The 15,965-nt window shown below is 53.9% G+C and overlaps 1 protein-coding gene across 3 annotated transcripts in view; it reads right to left on the minus strand.

Moving 5' to 3' along the window:
* The window catches only part of ADARB2 (adenosine deaminase RNA specific B2 (inactive)), a 415,338-nt gene that overhangs the window by 40,747 nt on the left and 358,626 nt on the right, over positions 1–15,965 (minus strand). For all 3 annotated transcript variants that reach the window (XM_078075081.1, XM_078075080.1, XM_078075082.1), the window contains 3 exons: positions 15,028–15,142; positions 2,133–2,301; positions 1,014–1,165 (listed from right to left, as the gene is read on the minus strand). In XM_078075081.1, the coding sequence (XP_077931207.1) occupies positions 1,014–1,165; positions 2,133–2,301; positions 15,028–15,142 (436 nt within the window). The remainder of the gene's footprint in view (positions 1–1,013; positions 1,166–2,132; positions 2,302–15,027; positions 15,143–15,965) is intronic.

Raw genomic sequence — 15,965 nt, forward strand, 5'->3', positions numbered from 1 at the left:
CCTTCCATGGAGGGGAATCAGAGGCCAAAAATAAACCTTCCCTGCATGTGTCTCGTCTGCTGTAGGTTTCCTGGGATGAGTCAGCATCTTCACTGGGACCAGATCCCGCATCATATACATGCTCGGTTTCACTGCCTACCTCAGATGGTTTGCTTGGTGCTGCTTCTGGGATGGGTCTGCATGTGTGTATGTGCGTACGTGTGTGTGCGTGTGTGTGGTGCACATGCATGCATGGTATGTGTTGTATGCACACATGCTTCGGGGACGGGTTTGCATGTGTGTGCACACATGTGTGCATGTGTGTGGTGCACATGCATGGTATGTGTTGTATGCACACATGCTTCTGGGACGGGTCTGTGTGTGTGTGTGCATGTGTGTGGTGCACACGCATGTATGTGTTGTATGTACGCATGCTTCTGGGATGGGTCTGCATGTGTGTGCATGTATGTGTGCATGTGTGTGGTGCGCATGCATGCACGGTATGTGTTGTATGCACACATCATATCAGGGATAGTTTAATGGCACTCTGGAGCAGCTCAACCCTTCTTCCTGGAGATGCTAATGTCATTGGACCCGTATGTTGGGTGGGCACTGTCGTTTACACCTGCTCTGCCCAAACCCCCAAGAGGGCAGGTCCTGCCCAGCACTCTGCATGGGAGTTCGTCACCCTGGGGCAACACCTCCCCCTGGCTTTGTTATACATAAATAACCAAGCTCAACATTAGTCTCCGCAAGGTTGCAAACAAAGGTGAGCAAAGCCGCTTGGACTTGCTCGCGCTCCGTGTAACTCCCGTCCCATTCTCCTGCCCTCTCTTCTACAGACCAGGGTGTGGGCTGCTGACCGACTGACATGAAGGGGAGCGACCCTGCTCTCTGTGATCTGGGCATTCACACTAGGGCTTCGGGGGGAGGACCCTCCTGACCGCCACAAAGGCATCCAGGGCATGTGCGCACGCGTGGCCAGCACATATGGCCTGGCACGGGGCCGGCAGAGGAGAGGGGTTGTGGCTTACGTTCTGTGGTGATCTCGTAGGGTGAGTGGAGCCTGGCGTCTCCGCAGGGGGATGTGCTCACGTAGAGATGGAATAGCACGTTGTCCCTTAGCCGGTAGCCGCCGTCCTTGGACCGCTCGAATATCGAGTGCTCTGAGTCCTCCCGCCGCTTGCTAGGGTCAAAGAGAGGGTCCTGGTCACCTGTTATGAACTGACCAGAAAGGTGCCCACCGGGCCCATGGCTTTGCCTGGTTTTGTGTCTTATTTCCCCGTATTTCTCTCGTTGCCCCCCGCATGGTGCTTTCTCCCCGCAGGACCGCGTCTGGGGCAGGCGGCAGTGACACGGGGCAAGGAGACCCAGTCGGGCCCCAACGCCCTGGAATGTCGTGTCTCGGGCCCCTCTGTTGTGGAGCCAGCCCCCTCAGTGATGCTAACCCCCCTCTCTGCATCATAAAGCCTCATGGGGCTCACGGCTCTGTGCACAAAGGAGTCAGAGGAGTGGCTTTAAAAGTGGGGAGGGCTTGGCCTCCAGCGCCTGGAGGGACCCCCTTTACTCCTGCACCCGCCATGACCCAGGGTGGTGCGCCTGCTCCCCCAGCCTGTGATGGGCCCAGGCCTCTGCCCTTGGAAGCCCCAGCCTGAGGGCAGGAGGCTGTGTCGGCCGCGTACAGGCTTCCTGCTGCTCGCTGCTGTCCCCGTTCTGCCCCATTGGTGATGGGTTCTGTTGCCGGGTCCTGAGACCACACGGGCAGCGGTGCAGACATTCCCCCTGGGAAACCCCGAGGCACGCCCCCAGCCTGTCTGCCTCCCTGCTCTGCTCCCGGGCCCCACACCATGGTACACGTCAGCCTGGAGCTGTGAGTTGGGTGTTGAGGAGAGAAAACCGTTGGGCATGTCTGGGAGACCCACACCCCGTCCCCGGCACCCTTGGCGGGCCCGGAGCTGACGGAGGCCTGCGTGCCGGGCTGCTGCTGGCCGCGGGGCTCACGCAGAGTTAGCTGAGGGAACGGAGCCTCACTCGGACGGGGGTCTGCCCGTGTGCCCTGGGCCTGCCCTGTGGGCGCCATCCTATACAAGCCGGGAGCAGCCTGCATCCCGAGCTCGGGCGTCCGGGCCCAGCTGCCCCCGGTGACGGCCTACCTCAGGTGCAGCTCTAGCTGGGTGTACAGGAAGTGGACCAGTGCTCTCCTGGCTACGATCTCCGCGTGGCAGTCGTTGACCACCAGCCCCTGGTCACTGATGTGCTCGCCGCTGATGCACTTGGTCCCCGAGGACAGGACGATGACCTGCGCCTGCCTGACGTCCAAGCCTGGGGGACAGAGGAGGCGTGGGAGTGAGTCTGCTCTCCCCCACCAACCCCGGAGACCCCAGCCCTCCCACACCGGGAGACTCGATGTGCGCCGGTGAACATGGCGAGAGGTGCAGCCTGCCACCAAACACACCAGCAGGAGCAGTGCAGTGCCCACCGGGTGGGGGAGACCTGGCGGGCTGCTGGATGTCAGGCTGTGGTTCTGAAAGCGGGGAGCAGAGCCCCGAGCCCGGCCGGGCTGTGACAGCCGGGACGAACCCCGGAAATCCTGTGACCACCGCCCTCTCGTCCCGTGGGAAGAGAGTTGTATCCTTAGAAAGATTTGCCGATGGAAGCATGCCGTGTGCAGGCAGGACGGGGGTGGAGGCCTGAGCCAGGCGGGGACTCCCATGAGAACAGGCCCCCGGGCCAGTCCCTGTCCCCATGCACATCTACCCCGGAGCCGCCGCTCGGGACTTGAGACAAGACACCTGGGACCATGGGCAGGAGCTGAACTGACATCTGGGTCCTTTGAGCAGGCCCGTCTCCATGTCCCCCAGCACTGGGCCCTCTACCCCTTTGCCTTGAAGCTGGAGCACGTCCCCAGCTCAGGGCCTGCAGGACATGTAGATGCCTGTGTCACAGGCTCAGCAGTCTGGGCCTCAAGGCCGGAGGGCCCTGAAGGCGAGCTGGCCGGACAGCAGGACCACCTGCACTCACGTGCGGCACAGCGCCCGGCCCCAGTGCGTCCCTCGGCAGAGGTGCATCTCATGGATGGGGGCCGGGGTTGTCTGCTCGGGCTGCCCCCTCCCCAGACCCAGCACAGAAGTGGGAGGCCCCCTGGTCCTGGCCTATGCTGCGGATTCTGCTTCCCGAAACATAAGGCGCATGCACGACAGTGCCCGTCACAGACTGCAGTGAAAACGTGTGCTGTTCTGATTCAGTGCCACGAGGCTTTCTGTTTTCCCTAAAGAGCGGCAGCACAGGTGGGAGCCAAGAAGCAGGGGCTCTGTCCCAGCTCGCACAGCTCCTTCCTCCTCTCCCATCAGGGTCCGCACAGCCCTTTCCCAGGCCCCGCGAGCCCTGGACAGCCGTCTTCCCGGGGCTGAGGGGAGAACTAGGAAGCCAGGCTTGTGTTAGCTTGTGGCTGTCCCATGTGACCCATGGAAGAGATAAACTCACAGAGTGCACCGAGCTGTTGTGATTTTTGAATGCTCTTTATATATGTAAGAGCAGAGAGTTTTGAGGTCAGACAAACTAATGGGGTGGTTTTCTGACCCTTTCTCTGCGCCCGGGTTCCTAGCCATCGAATGGGGCGGTGTTCACTGCTGCCTGGGCATGCCCCCCCGCCCTGGCCCGCAAGTTCCCCTTTCCCACCGCGGATCCGCGCTGAGGCCAGGAGCTGATGGGTCCTTCACACAGTGGAGGCCCCATGATTTACGTGTCACCGGACGGTGCTCATTCTGACCACGGTCCAAGGAATCTTGTCAACAAAAACAATATTCTCTGCAAGAATGGAAGACAAATGAAACCAAAGAAACCTTCAGAACAAACCCCAGACTCATGACTCTAAAATGTGGTGTGTTTAGGGATACCCCAGAACACCACGATCTCAGTTTATTTTTTGTCCTGTGAGGGGGAAGATGACTGCAGCCGGCTCATACCCGGAGTCTGGGTGTGGAGGCAAGGACTGGAGCTTGGGATTCCTGCCCCAAGCTCGCCCTGCACTGTTCCGGGGCCCCTGTAGACACTCAGAGTCCAGCCCAAGGGACCTTATTGACCTCTGGCCCAAACACCGTGCGAGTAAGAGGTGGTTATACCCTGCTCTGTGCTTTGCGGATTCCAGCTTAATTAAAGCGGGTATTTGGAGTAATGGGAAGTAACATTTATAATTGTTTCCTTGCAGTTTTTCAATATTCAGATGTCTGGTGCATGTGCAGGACAACTTAGCAGCAGAGAACTATTTCTCCCGAGGGCTGGTCTGATGCTCCTCTCTTGATTCTGTGGAAATCGGAGCTGTAGAAGCAGAAACTGCTGTCCTTTCACCCTTCATTAATCCTCAGCTCCTCTGGACTCGGGGCTCTGCTGTATTCAGCACAGCTATGAGGCCCAAGAGATGCATTATTTGCTTATTCGCTTTCTGTTAGTCTCACCTCCTATTGTCAGCATCGTGCCATGTGACGCAGCCTATCCTTCGAAGAATTTATCATGAATTTGGGGAGATGGCTCAGAGACAGAAATGTCCACAAAATAAGGTATTGCGTGATAATACCATATAAGTGTGCACACAGACTGTCGCTAGGACGAGGGGAGCGGAGGGGAACTGCGTGCACGGGCTCTGGACAAGCTGGCCGGAGCCGGAGTCCCCGGATGCACTGAGTTCTCGAAGGAGACGGGGAGGATGAGGGAGGAAGCCAGCCAAAGAGGAGGTGTCGTGAGTCTAGCCTCAGGCTGATCTGGTAGAACACTCTGGAATATGCGGGGGCCACAGGCGCCATGTGCTTGGGGGCAGGTGCGGAGCTCCTCCCCCAGCGGGGCTGTGGCCCTGGCCGCAGCGACCCCTGAAATGCGACCCAGCACGGGACTCTGGTTATGGGGTCCCGTGATGTGGCTGAAGGACAACATGAGCAACGGTCCCAGGAAACACGGCCCTACTGACTTCTGTAGAATGAATAGAAAACGTGATCAGAGACCCCCTCCCGCAAAGCCCCAGGCCCAGTCAGTTTTGTGGGAGAATTCTACCAACCTTGAAGCAGCGGCTGATTTCAAGGGTATTTATAAAGTGTCCCGCAGCACACGAAGACAAGGAAATTGTCTTCAAATTGTTTTTATCACGAAATGCCTGTTACTGATCTATCCGCCTGACTGAGAATGCACAGAAGGAAAACAGGTAGCCTCAGTTATAGATACCAAAGATTCTAAATCAAATACTAACCACCGAGCACTGGAGGAAAAGACCAATACAGTAATCACCACAAGGGGGGTTTATTATGGACATGCAAAAGTGGATTCAATTCAATTAAAGAGCAGTACAAAAATATGATTATAATTACAGACACTGAGAAGACATCTGACAAAGCCCAACAACTGTTTTGATAAAAACTCAATAAACGAAATAGATGTATTTTTCCAATGTGATGTTACACACACACACACACACACACACACACACAGAGGTATACCCACAGGGACACACACACACATGTATAGAGAGGTATACACACATATGACAGGTGTATACACGCACCCCCCCAGCGGCATGCTAGAACACTAGAGGGACGTCTGCGTGCTCAGGAACACGGCAGGAATGCCCGGGTAACTCCGTTCCTTAACATTCGCCGAAGCTATTAGCCGGCACGACAAGAGAAGGAAATTGGAGATAGAGCAGTTGGAACGGAGAAGGAACAGTGTTGCTGCAGAAGGCACTATGACTGTGGATGTGGAAACCTCTGGAGAATCCAATCGGAATACTGCTAGAAATAGTAAGAGAGTCAGTAATGTGATAGGGTACAAGTTAATATACAGAAATCAACAGCTTTCGTATGTACACACAGCAGCTAGTGAGAAACTATAAAGGACAAACAGCCCCGTTTACTGCAGCAAACAAGATAACAGGAATGAGTTTAACAAGAAACGATCAAGACGAGAAATGAATAAAACATTTACTCCCCCGAAAGACACCAACAAAACTCGAACACATGGATGTTGCACCTTCTTGGACGGAAAGATTTGATGTCTGGAACCTTCTCCACAGTGATTGATAAGGTTCACATGATTCTAGTAGGAACAGCATGAGGGCTTTGTTTTTGACAAAGCAAACCTGGTTGAAAAGTATAGTTTTGTTCCTTTATTTTTGAACCACGCAAGCTGATTTTTGTGGGTAACCCAGGAAGTTCTGGGAGAGAAGACCAATAGCAGGGCACAAAGCCCAGTAGACATCAAGCAGGTTATAAGGGCTCAATAGCAAATTGCCACGGTTCTGACGCAGGAAGTCCCAATAGGAGAACAAAGCAGAAAGTCCAGAAACTGACCCAAAGTCAGAAAGGAATTTACTGCAGGATAGAGGTGCTGAGATCTCAAACCTGTGGGTTGGAGACACTGGAGACACTAGCCCATTAGAGCTATCCAGTAACTGAAGAGCCCTCTGAAAAACAAAACTGCATCTTTACTGTGCACCGTGCACCAGCGTAGGTAACAGGTGGGTCAAAGGTGTTGATGCAAAAGCATGAAGAGCTGCATCTTTATTCATAATCACCCAAACTCAGAAGCATGTCCTCCAGCAGGTGGTGGATAAATGAACTGTGGTCCATCCAGACAATGGAATATTATTCAGTGATAAAAAGAACGGAGCCATCAAACTATGAAGAGACATGGAGGAAGCTTGGATGCGTATCACTCAGTGAAGGACGCCAATAAGGCAAGGCCCCATGCTGCTGGATGGCATTCTGGGAAAGGCGGAACTATGGAGACAGGAAAAGAGGAGGGTTTTCCGGGGGCGGGGGTGGCAGTGGAGAGACGGAGCACAGAGGTTCTCGGGGCCGTGAAGCTGCTCTGTGTGACACTGGAATCTGGGTCCATGTCCTTATACATCTGTCCAAACCCAGAGAATGTACGACACCGAGAGTGCAAACTGTGGACTTGGGTTGATTAAAACAACAACAAAAAAAGATGTAAACACAGTAGAAGAAAACATGGGATAATCTCTTCGTAAATTTGGTGAGTGAAAGACCTTTCTGATTATAACTAAAAGTCTCAAAGCAGTAAGAATTGCTAAATTCAGATGCATAAAATAATTCTGGGAGTTCACTGTCCTGGCGACTTATTGCAAGCAAGCACACCTCACTGTGTCCCAGGGGAGACCGGTGCCGGATCCCTGTGTGCAAACACAGTCGAGAAGAGCTCCAGGACCAGAGTGAATGTGTCTCCCTGGCTGGCCGCTTGCATCACCCTCGTCAGCTCCGTGCACCTCCACCCCCAACTTTAGGCAATCTTTGGGAATGTCCTTTTATTTATTTAACTGGGACTGAGCAATTCTGAGCCCATTCAAACCCTTTGAATAGAAATTTTCACAATGCAACCTCTGATTACAAAATTTCTAAAAATAAAACTATAGGTAAATATACCAGCCAGGGTCCAAGAAACAAATATCAGAAGTATGGGTTTATCCCATGTGCAGACTGCCCAAGGGTGCGGTGTAGAAATGAGTTCTGACTCCCTTTTTTCTAGCGCTGCACCCACTGAGTGCCACGGCCCCAGTAGTAGGGTTTCCACAGCCTCCCGTGCAGATGGCGGCCCTCCTTGGATGTCCCCAGTAGGAGCCTGCACCACGTCTTGCAGTGTCTGCCACGCACGCTGGGGTTGCAGAGCGCCTGCCCTTTCACCTCTCTCCTCACTTGGGCAGACTCTGTGTTTGATTATCTGACTTTTCCTGCAAATCAGTTCCTTCCTCTTGTCAGGGTCTGTTTCTGTCCTAAATTTCCTTTGTTTGGACTGGAGGGGACATAAAATGCCAGCTCAGGCATGTCTCGTCCGGGAGGGACATGGGTAAGACTGAAGGGAAACATTTTCACGTTCGACGCAGATTTCTCTCCCTCCAGGGCCTTGGTTAGTGGCCGTCCCCCAGGGCTGTCTTCTCCAAATACTGCAGGTACTCTGACTTGACGAGGAAAGTACGTGTCCACACAAGTTCTGTGCACTGCCCTGGGAGCGGCAGTGCCAGGGTGGAGGGCACAGAGCTGCGAGGCGCAGGTGGGCAGGACGCAACCCGCGCCACGACCCGAAGTCTGGAGTCACATAACCCTGTTTCTGCTACTCACTCGAGACTTCGGTCAGGGGAGCTCGTCTGCCGTCCCATGTGGAACAAGGGGATAAATCTAGCGCTAGCTAGCTGTTGGGCATGAGAGAGCATCGTGTGATGTGTGTAACGGGTGCCAGTCCGAATCTGCTAAAAATGCTGTTATCCGAGCAGTCAGTACTGGAACCAGACTTCCCCTGCGGCGCCCGCTGCTGGAATTACAGCAGAAGCCCCGTGCTCTGTTACTGTCAGTGCAGGAACCGCACCCTCACTAGGGCCCTTCGGTGGGCGGGCTCCTGTGGCAGGAGAGAGGGACGCCGTCGTGGTGGTTGTGAGGCCCTGGGTGCGATGCGGGGCCTGTGGTCTGTGTGTCCGGGAGACCCTGGGTCTCGCAGCGTGGGGTGCCCCCAGCCCCGGTGCAGAGGAGTCCAGGAGCAGCCCCGTGGCTCCCCCCACTGTCCTACAGAGCAGTTACCTCCTGTGGCGGTGAATTCTGGAAAACGTAAACATCGGGTCCACTGGGCCGCACGGGAATGAACTGGGAATGCACCTGAAAATCCAGAGTGCATCAAGGCCATCAGCTTTGCCAGCTTCACGTTTGCTCCGTGTAGAACACGGTTGTTAAACCTCCGCCACCCAAGGGCAGTGTTTGGTTTTCTTCCCCTGGTGAAATCTTTTGGGCAGTTAAATGCCAGCTTACGATGTACCCGTATGAAGAGCGCAGAAGTCCCTGGACACCGTGGGTGGGGCCCGCGCTCCTGCAGGGATGCGGTGGGCCTGCTGTCTTCCTCCCTGTTTTGTGTGTTTCCTTGTGCACCTGCTCGCTGAGGAGGGGCCTCTGGTGTCGCAGGAGGGCTGGCCCAGGTCAGGCCGCTGCTCCTCCTCAGCTGGCTCCCCTTGGGGGCCACGCAGGTGTAACTCTGGGGTCAGCTCCCATGATCTTTAGACGAGCCATGTCTGCTCAGCGATGGATCTTCCTTCCCTCTCCATGTTAGGAGGGTGTTCAGTATAACAAGTCGGCATTCATGCAACATGAAGGTCAGGAGTAAAATACATCCTGCGTCTCGTGGTTTAGACCTAGCCCTTTAAATTGAAGACTGGGAATTGCTGTCTGTCCTGCTCCTTGCTGTGCGGGAAGTCGGCCCCCGCGAGTGTTGATGGGCCTGAACCTTCCTCCCGCTCCATGAGGCTCTGCACCTTGCAGCGTCTTCCAGGACCAACCCTCTGAAATCCAGGTGACCGTTCACTGTCTCCCATCCCTGCTCGAGGCTCTGCCTATGGTCTTTACCCATCTTCCCCATGCCCTCCTGGGTGTAAATGGAAAGACCCACTTTTATTTTTATGATCAAAGTAATTGCCAGTCACTCAGGGGAGACACCGGGAAGAAAGGGTTTGGGGATCTGTGTGCACCTGCAGGAGTCCTCTTTGCAGAGGGGCCTGACAAGGCCCCTCATGCGCTCGGAAGAGAGGCGCTGGCTGTGGTCCAGCTGTCGGGACTTTACCAGGACTGCCTTACCTGGTGTGGCGCCGTGGCTGACCCCTGACTCTGGCGGAGCATGGCTCGGACAGCGCAGAAGCAGATTTCTTCACCCTGTGGGGTCGTTTTAGGTTCAGAGCAAAAAGCTCTGAAGCACAGCAGAACACGTGTCTCATGTTGTTACTTGGGACTTTGAGATTTTCCCTATAAGACAGGACAGCCCGCTTTGTCCATAAGAGTCTGCCATCCTGAGTGGAGCTGTTCTGGGCTGTTTTCATGAAGTTTGGCTTTGTAGGCTGTTTTCTTCCCCATCCTGTCTTCAAGAGATGTGCGTTTTTGCTGGGCAGTCGTACATCCCAGGCATTCGTGGGGTGTGCGTAGAGCTGCCCACGAGCTTAGGAAGGGTGTTTGTTAGAGCCACAGCTTCTGACTGTGTTTTGCAGACCAGGCTAGCAAAGACAGGCTGGAACATAAACTTCTGAAAATACACACCAGGGAAGTCTTTCTTCTGGTCATTTACTTAATAAGCTTAGAAGCGAGTAATTTTGCAGGTGAAGAGCATGCATCTCAGCACCACGCCTCGTGCACGTGTGTAGGGACCCTTCGGCAGGGTTGTGGAGTCCGCCGCCCACCTCCTGGCTCTGCCCGCCTTCCCGTGACTCAAGAAAAGACACCTAGCCCCTTCATCTCCTTGTCTGTATTTCTTAAAAGCTGTAATTAAGATTCCTGCATCTCCCACTTCTCAGGGTTGTAGCAATTAACTTGATTAGTGTATGCAAAAGTGCTATCAACATTATAAATTTGCATATCAAGTGAAAATCATCATTATTAATAGCTCCTTCAAGAGTCACTTTCCCATGGAAACACCAGGATTTCTTAACAAAGGAGAAGACAGAGAGCCATCGCTTGACAGCTTGGCTAAACAATGTCCAGGTTTCTGGCTGAGGAGGGCAGAGGGAGTGACACATTGCTTTTCCTCCTGTGGAATCCACGGACCGGAAGGATTCCGGAGGGTGTGGAGGGACAGGATGAAATCCCGGCATCGTGCGGAGGTGCCATCGAGAGGGAGCAAGCACCTGCAGGGCAGGCCCAGAGAAAGCAGGCGCTGAGCCAGCAGCCACCAAGGGCGGGCTCACCAGGTGACTTTTAATTAAGGACCATTGGCTGGTCCCCGACCCACCTGGGTCAAGGAGGCTCGTGCTTGTATGTATCCCGCCTTCCACTGGGGAGAGAGACCCAGTTACGGGGGAAACTGGAGCCGCGCTGCGAGAGTAGAGTTGGTATTTTTCTCACAAATGTGAATATTCACAAGTATGGAAGCCACAAGCAGGATAAAAGAGAAAGACTGACTATAAACAAAGCCGGCTTGATCAGAGGAAGCACAGTCCGAGAACAGAGGAGGCTCAGCTGCTGAGGCTCCCCAGGGACCTGTGAGGAGCGTCACATCTATAAAACAAGAGAGAGGAGGAACCTGAGAACAAGAGAGATGTCTTGAGTGATACACATTGCAGAAATTAAGAAGCAGCGCGCATTTGAAGAGCTGTCAGGGAAGTTTCAGAAGGGCCCAAGGACACAGAGGAAACGGGTAGATGCACCAGGAATGAGAAGAGACCGAGGATCCGGTCAGAATACTGAAAATTGGATGAAAATGTGTGTAAAGGAAGGAATTTATCAAAGGAATAATATGAGAAAAAGTACAGAAATAAACAGCTTAAATAAATCAGAGCAGGTGCGTGGCTCACGCTTACACACATTCTTATGAAATTATAGAACATTCAGTTTACAAAAAGGGCCTTTCCCCTCCGTAGGCAGGGCGGGGCGATCCGGCAGAGATGTCAGCCAGATGTATCTGGTTAGAAACATCAGGTAAGAGATAATAGAAAAATCCCCCCCAGACGCGCAGGGAAAATAATGTCAAGTGCAGAATTCTCCCCAAGCAAAACTGCTCCAGGAGCTTGAGAGTGTGGTCGGCACGCGGCCTGTGAGCGAGCATGCCCAGTTTCTGTCCCCACACGTTTTGACGGTGTTTCTTGAGGCTGCATCTGTCAGGCTGGGAGAAGGGAGGAGAAAGCGGCGAGGCTGGTGCTGGGGTGCGGCTGGGGCCCAGGGAAGGGCGTGGGCCTGTCCGCGGATGTGGGGACTCGTTGGCCAGCAGGCGTGCCAGAAGTACTTCCTTCCTTTCAGTGAAAGAAGAGAAAGCGGAGCACCCGGAAAGCACACAAAAGACTTCAGAGGCTCTCTGCGGAGGTCTAGCAACAAATGTGGGTCAACCCTAAATGTGAGGCGGCTTTGAGTGAGTGGTGGCAGGAGTGAGAATGTACGAGCGCGGCCCCTGGCGCTGTCGGGACATGGTGCAGGGACAGCACAGGAACCGTGGCTCAGCCCGCGCTCGGCGGTGGCCCCTACCGCGTCCTGACCGCGCGAGGCCGTGTAATGCTTTCCAACATTTAGGCTCACCGGACAGAGGATGGAAGGCTGAAGTACGGCATAGAAGAGGCTGTAAGTGCTAGTTACGGTAACACAAAAATATGCGCGTAGTGAGACGAGGCGGCTCGCCAGGCCAGCCAGGGGGCCGACGGCGTGCTCTCCGCTTGACAGCATAAGGAAGAGAAGTGTAAGCATGTTACCTGAACCCATGAATGTTACAAACACGATCATGAAAAAGCAAAAAGCGTCAGATTTTACCAGTGCAAATCAATGTTCAGAATTGAAAAAAATGGAAATACAGAACAAATATAGTGTTTGGAGTCACGAGGACCCAAAAGGAAAGTGATCAGCGCCAGCTTCCCTACCGGGCCGGTGGGAGAACGCCGTGTCCCTTCCCCAGCTCCCTTCTGCTTGAGTTTTTACCAGATACTGCGCTATTTGGATAACAGTAAGAACTGTTCTATCCGTAAGCACATGTCTCTGCTACCGATTTGTCCTACGGGCTCGTCAGGGGAAAGCACCTGCAGGTGCTGAGTGACGTGGACGAGCTGGTGTCCCACCTGGAAATGGGAGGCATCGCAATCAGGTTTTCCTTCAGAATCCGCACACGTTTGTAACTTTTGTAACTTTGTAAGTAAGAGCATCCTTCCCTCTTGGAGGTTCCTGCGCATTTGCTTAAACACCTGAGCTAGAAGGAAGGTCAGGTATCACAGCAACTTTAAGTAAATGGTTTTTAAAAAATATTTCTACCAGTGATTTTGCACACATCTCCCTAATCTCTTGTTAATCAGTGTGTTTATGAAACTTTCTCTTTATAACAAGAAGGCAAGTTTCAGCACTTTATTCCTCAGTGTTTATAGTCACTAATTCGTGTACAGTCTCACTTCATAGAATAAATTCAGTTCACGTAGGTAAATTGCCTGCACAAAAACCAGCGTATTCACTCGCCATTTTCCCATGAGTCTTTGTAAAATGTTACTGTTTTCCAAGGGAGGTCTGAGAGTAGCTTTCAAGACTTCCTGGAGTTGAGTTTTCCAGAAAAGTGGGAAGATATTGGACAATCAGCTCCAGAGCTGGGAAATCCTGGAAAAACTACGCAGCAGATCTAAGCGCTGGGGTTGGGAATAGAGCCCAATGGAGGCGAGACACAGGTCCCTCCCTTTCACCTTCTATCCTCCTCCCTTCCTTCCTCCTTTCCTCTCTCCCTCCTCCTCCTCTTCCTTCCTTCTTCCTTCCTCTCTTCCTTCCTTCCTCCCTCCCTTCCTTCCTTCCTCCCTCCCTCTCTCCCTCTCTCCCTCCTCCTCCCCTCCCTCCTTCCTTCATCTCTTCCTTCTTCTCTTCCTTCCTTCCCTTTCCTCCCTTCTTCTTCCTTCCTTGTATCCTTTCTTCCCTCCTCCCTCCCTCCCTTCCTCTCTCCCTTCTCCTCCTCTTCCTTCCTTCCTCCCTCCCTTCCTTCCTTCCTTCCTTCCTTCCTTCCTTCCTTCCTTCCTTTCTTCCATCCTTCCCTCCCTCTGAGTTGCCAAGAGGCGGATTGACCTAAGGTCACATGGCTAGTTGTAGGTAGAGCTGGGAGTCAAACCCAAGCAATTGTCCTTGGCCAGCACCATCTGTCACAGTTCCCTAGACCGTATCCTGAAGTGGAGGCTGTGTCTTTTCTTGTCACCCCCTTGGGTGTGCAGAATGGTGCCCCACATGTAGATGCATCCGGTCCACGGCTGCTGGCTGCCGGAGAAAGGAATGCCAGGTCCAGTGGGAATGCTCTTGACTGAGGTGGACCCTTAGCCCTCAATTTAGAATATTCACTTTCTACACAGAGGCAGACGTTTGAATGTATGGAAGGGCAAGTGTCGGCGGCTTGGGCAGAATGCCGGCCCCGGATACAGTGGTGTCACTGACGAAACGGAATTGCCTTTGCCTTAGCACATTGTCCTCATAAAGTCATCGTTACCTTTCAGAGCACTTCATACGCCTTATTCTCCTTCCCCCATTACAGCAGGGGAGGCATTTTTCATTCTGTTTTACTAAGATGCCCATAATGGAAAGGTTGAGCAATATATGCCCTTGCGCTAAAGCCTTGGGGTCCTGAGTGGCTCTGCCCCTCCCCCAGCGTCCTGTGCTTGGCAGAACCTGAGGGGCCCTCAGGGCTAGAATGGTAGGAAAAATATGCCGACTCTCTGGTTTTTAACTGATTTTCAACATACATATGTTTGGTCATCATGTAGATGGTCTTTGTCTACACACGCAAATCCTCTTTGTGAAACTTAACCCAAAGCCAGTTATTTCTGCAAGCATCATTTTGAGTACGTCATGACCAACTCATGCCCAACTCTGGAATCAGAAAGAGTACACAGTTCAAATGACCAACTGGTTAGTTACCATTAATAGATGTTTTCACCAAAAACTGATTGCTGGAAGTTAACCCTTGTGTCTCCCACCCTGGCTGTCCGAGGCCACGACCTTTCCTGTGGTCTGGACGTTCCCCTCCCATCCGGCCCCGCGTGTGGGATGGGGTTCCACGTCTGTGAACCGCTTGGCAGGAAGGAGTGCCCACCGTCTCCGTGATGGGGCTCAGGGGGTGGTTTGCACCCCAGTGGGGGCTCAGACTCCCTGCCACAGGCCGCCCCCTGTGCACGGAGGAAATGCAGGTGCCGTGGGGAAGTGCGAGGTGCACGCAGGCAGCCTCCTCACCCCTGCCTGAGGTGACTAATCTGTGGCCTGGCCTGACCTTGGGTTCCAGCCATACCAACATCAACAGTGCACGGTGTTCTCGACCACGAGGCGGGGAGCCTAACAGGGAAGACACGGGCCAGGTCCTCACGCGGCCCTTCTTCGTGGGAGTCGAGGCACGTGGGCAGAGCCGGTCTGAGGAGGTGTCAGCATGCTTTTGCTGATCATCTAGAATCGGCACTGAGCTCTCTGGGTCCTATTGTTGTTTTTCTTTTTCACATCTTCGTGTGGAAGAGAGACTCGTCTGGTTCCCAAGGTCAGGCAGACACTAAATCTCCTGTCCTTGCGGATGGGATCCCACAGGAAAAACGAGAGGCATTACCTGTGGTCATGACGATTCCTGCCAGTGCTTTGTGGCGGGTGTGCGCGTACGCCAGGCCCACAGTCAGCTCATGGAACTTCTGCGTGACCAGCTGAGACACGGAGTCTGCGAATTCCTGAAAGACACAAGCACCAGGCCTCTTTGACGGCTGAGCCGGTGGCATCCTGGCCTCCCTCCTCCTCCAAGCCATGTCCCCATGTGCGGCATCTGGAGGCCACCGTGTGCGCTGTCCCGAAACCCCACGGCCCTATGGAGACCCGTGGCAGGCCTTGGTTCTGAGTGGGGAGCCCTGGCCTGGCCCCGCGCCTGAGCAGAGCCTGCCTGTGGGAGGCCACAGCCACTCTTGCCCTCCCCTGCCTCGTGGAGGGGCCAGCCTGCAGCTCTCGTTCGGGGAGCACTTGTGTGAGAGAATCCTGAGCAGCGGGGGGCTTGCACACCCCGGGCACTCGGCTCCCTGTCTTCTCAGTGTGGGAGAACCAAGGTATAAATACCCCACAGTCTCAGGTACTTCCTGGCCGAGCTGTTCCCTGTGCTCACCCCACAGTCTCCCCCCTTACTTTCTGCACACATGCACAGGCACTCACAAGTGCACTCATGAGATGCAGGCACAGTGCACACACGTATGTGCACACGTGCACTCACAGACACACATGCACACTGGTTTACACATGCACACAGTGCAGCCAGAGATAATGCGCATGTACACATGCACTCAGAGATGCAGGCACACATGCGTGGTACACACCCATGCACATGTACATGCACACGTGTGCACACACAGAGATGCAGGTATATGTGTGCGGTACACACCCACACACATGCACATGCACACACACTCAGAGATGCAGGCACACATGCGTGGTACACACCCATGCACTCGTACACACACTCAGAGATGCAGGCACACACGTGCGGTACACACCCACACATGCATGTGC

This window comes from Halichoerus grypus, chromosome 6 (assembly GCF_964656455.1).
Source record: "Halichoerus grypus chromosome 6, mHalGry1.hap1.1, whole genome shotgun sequence".
Classification (NCBI taxonomy): Eukaryota; Metazoa; Chordata; class Mammalia; order Carnivora; family Phocidae; genus Halichoerus; species Halichoerus grypus.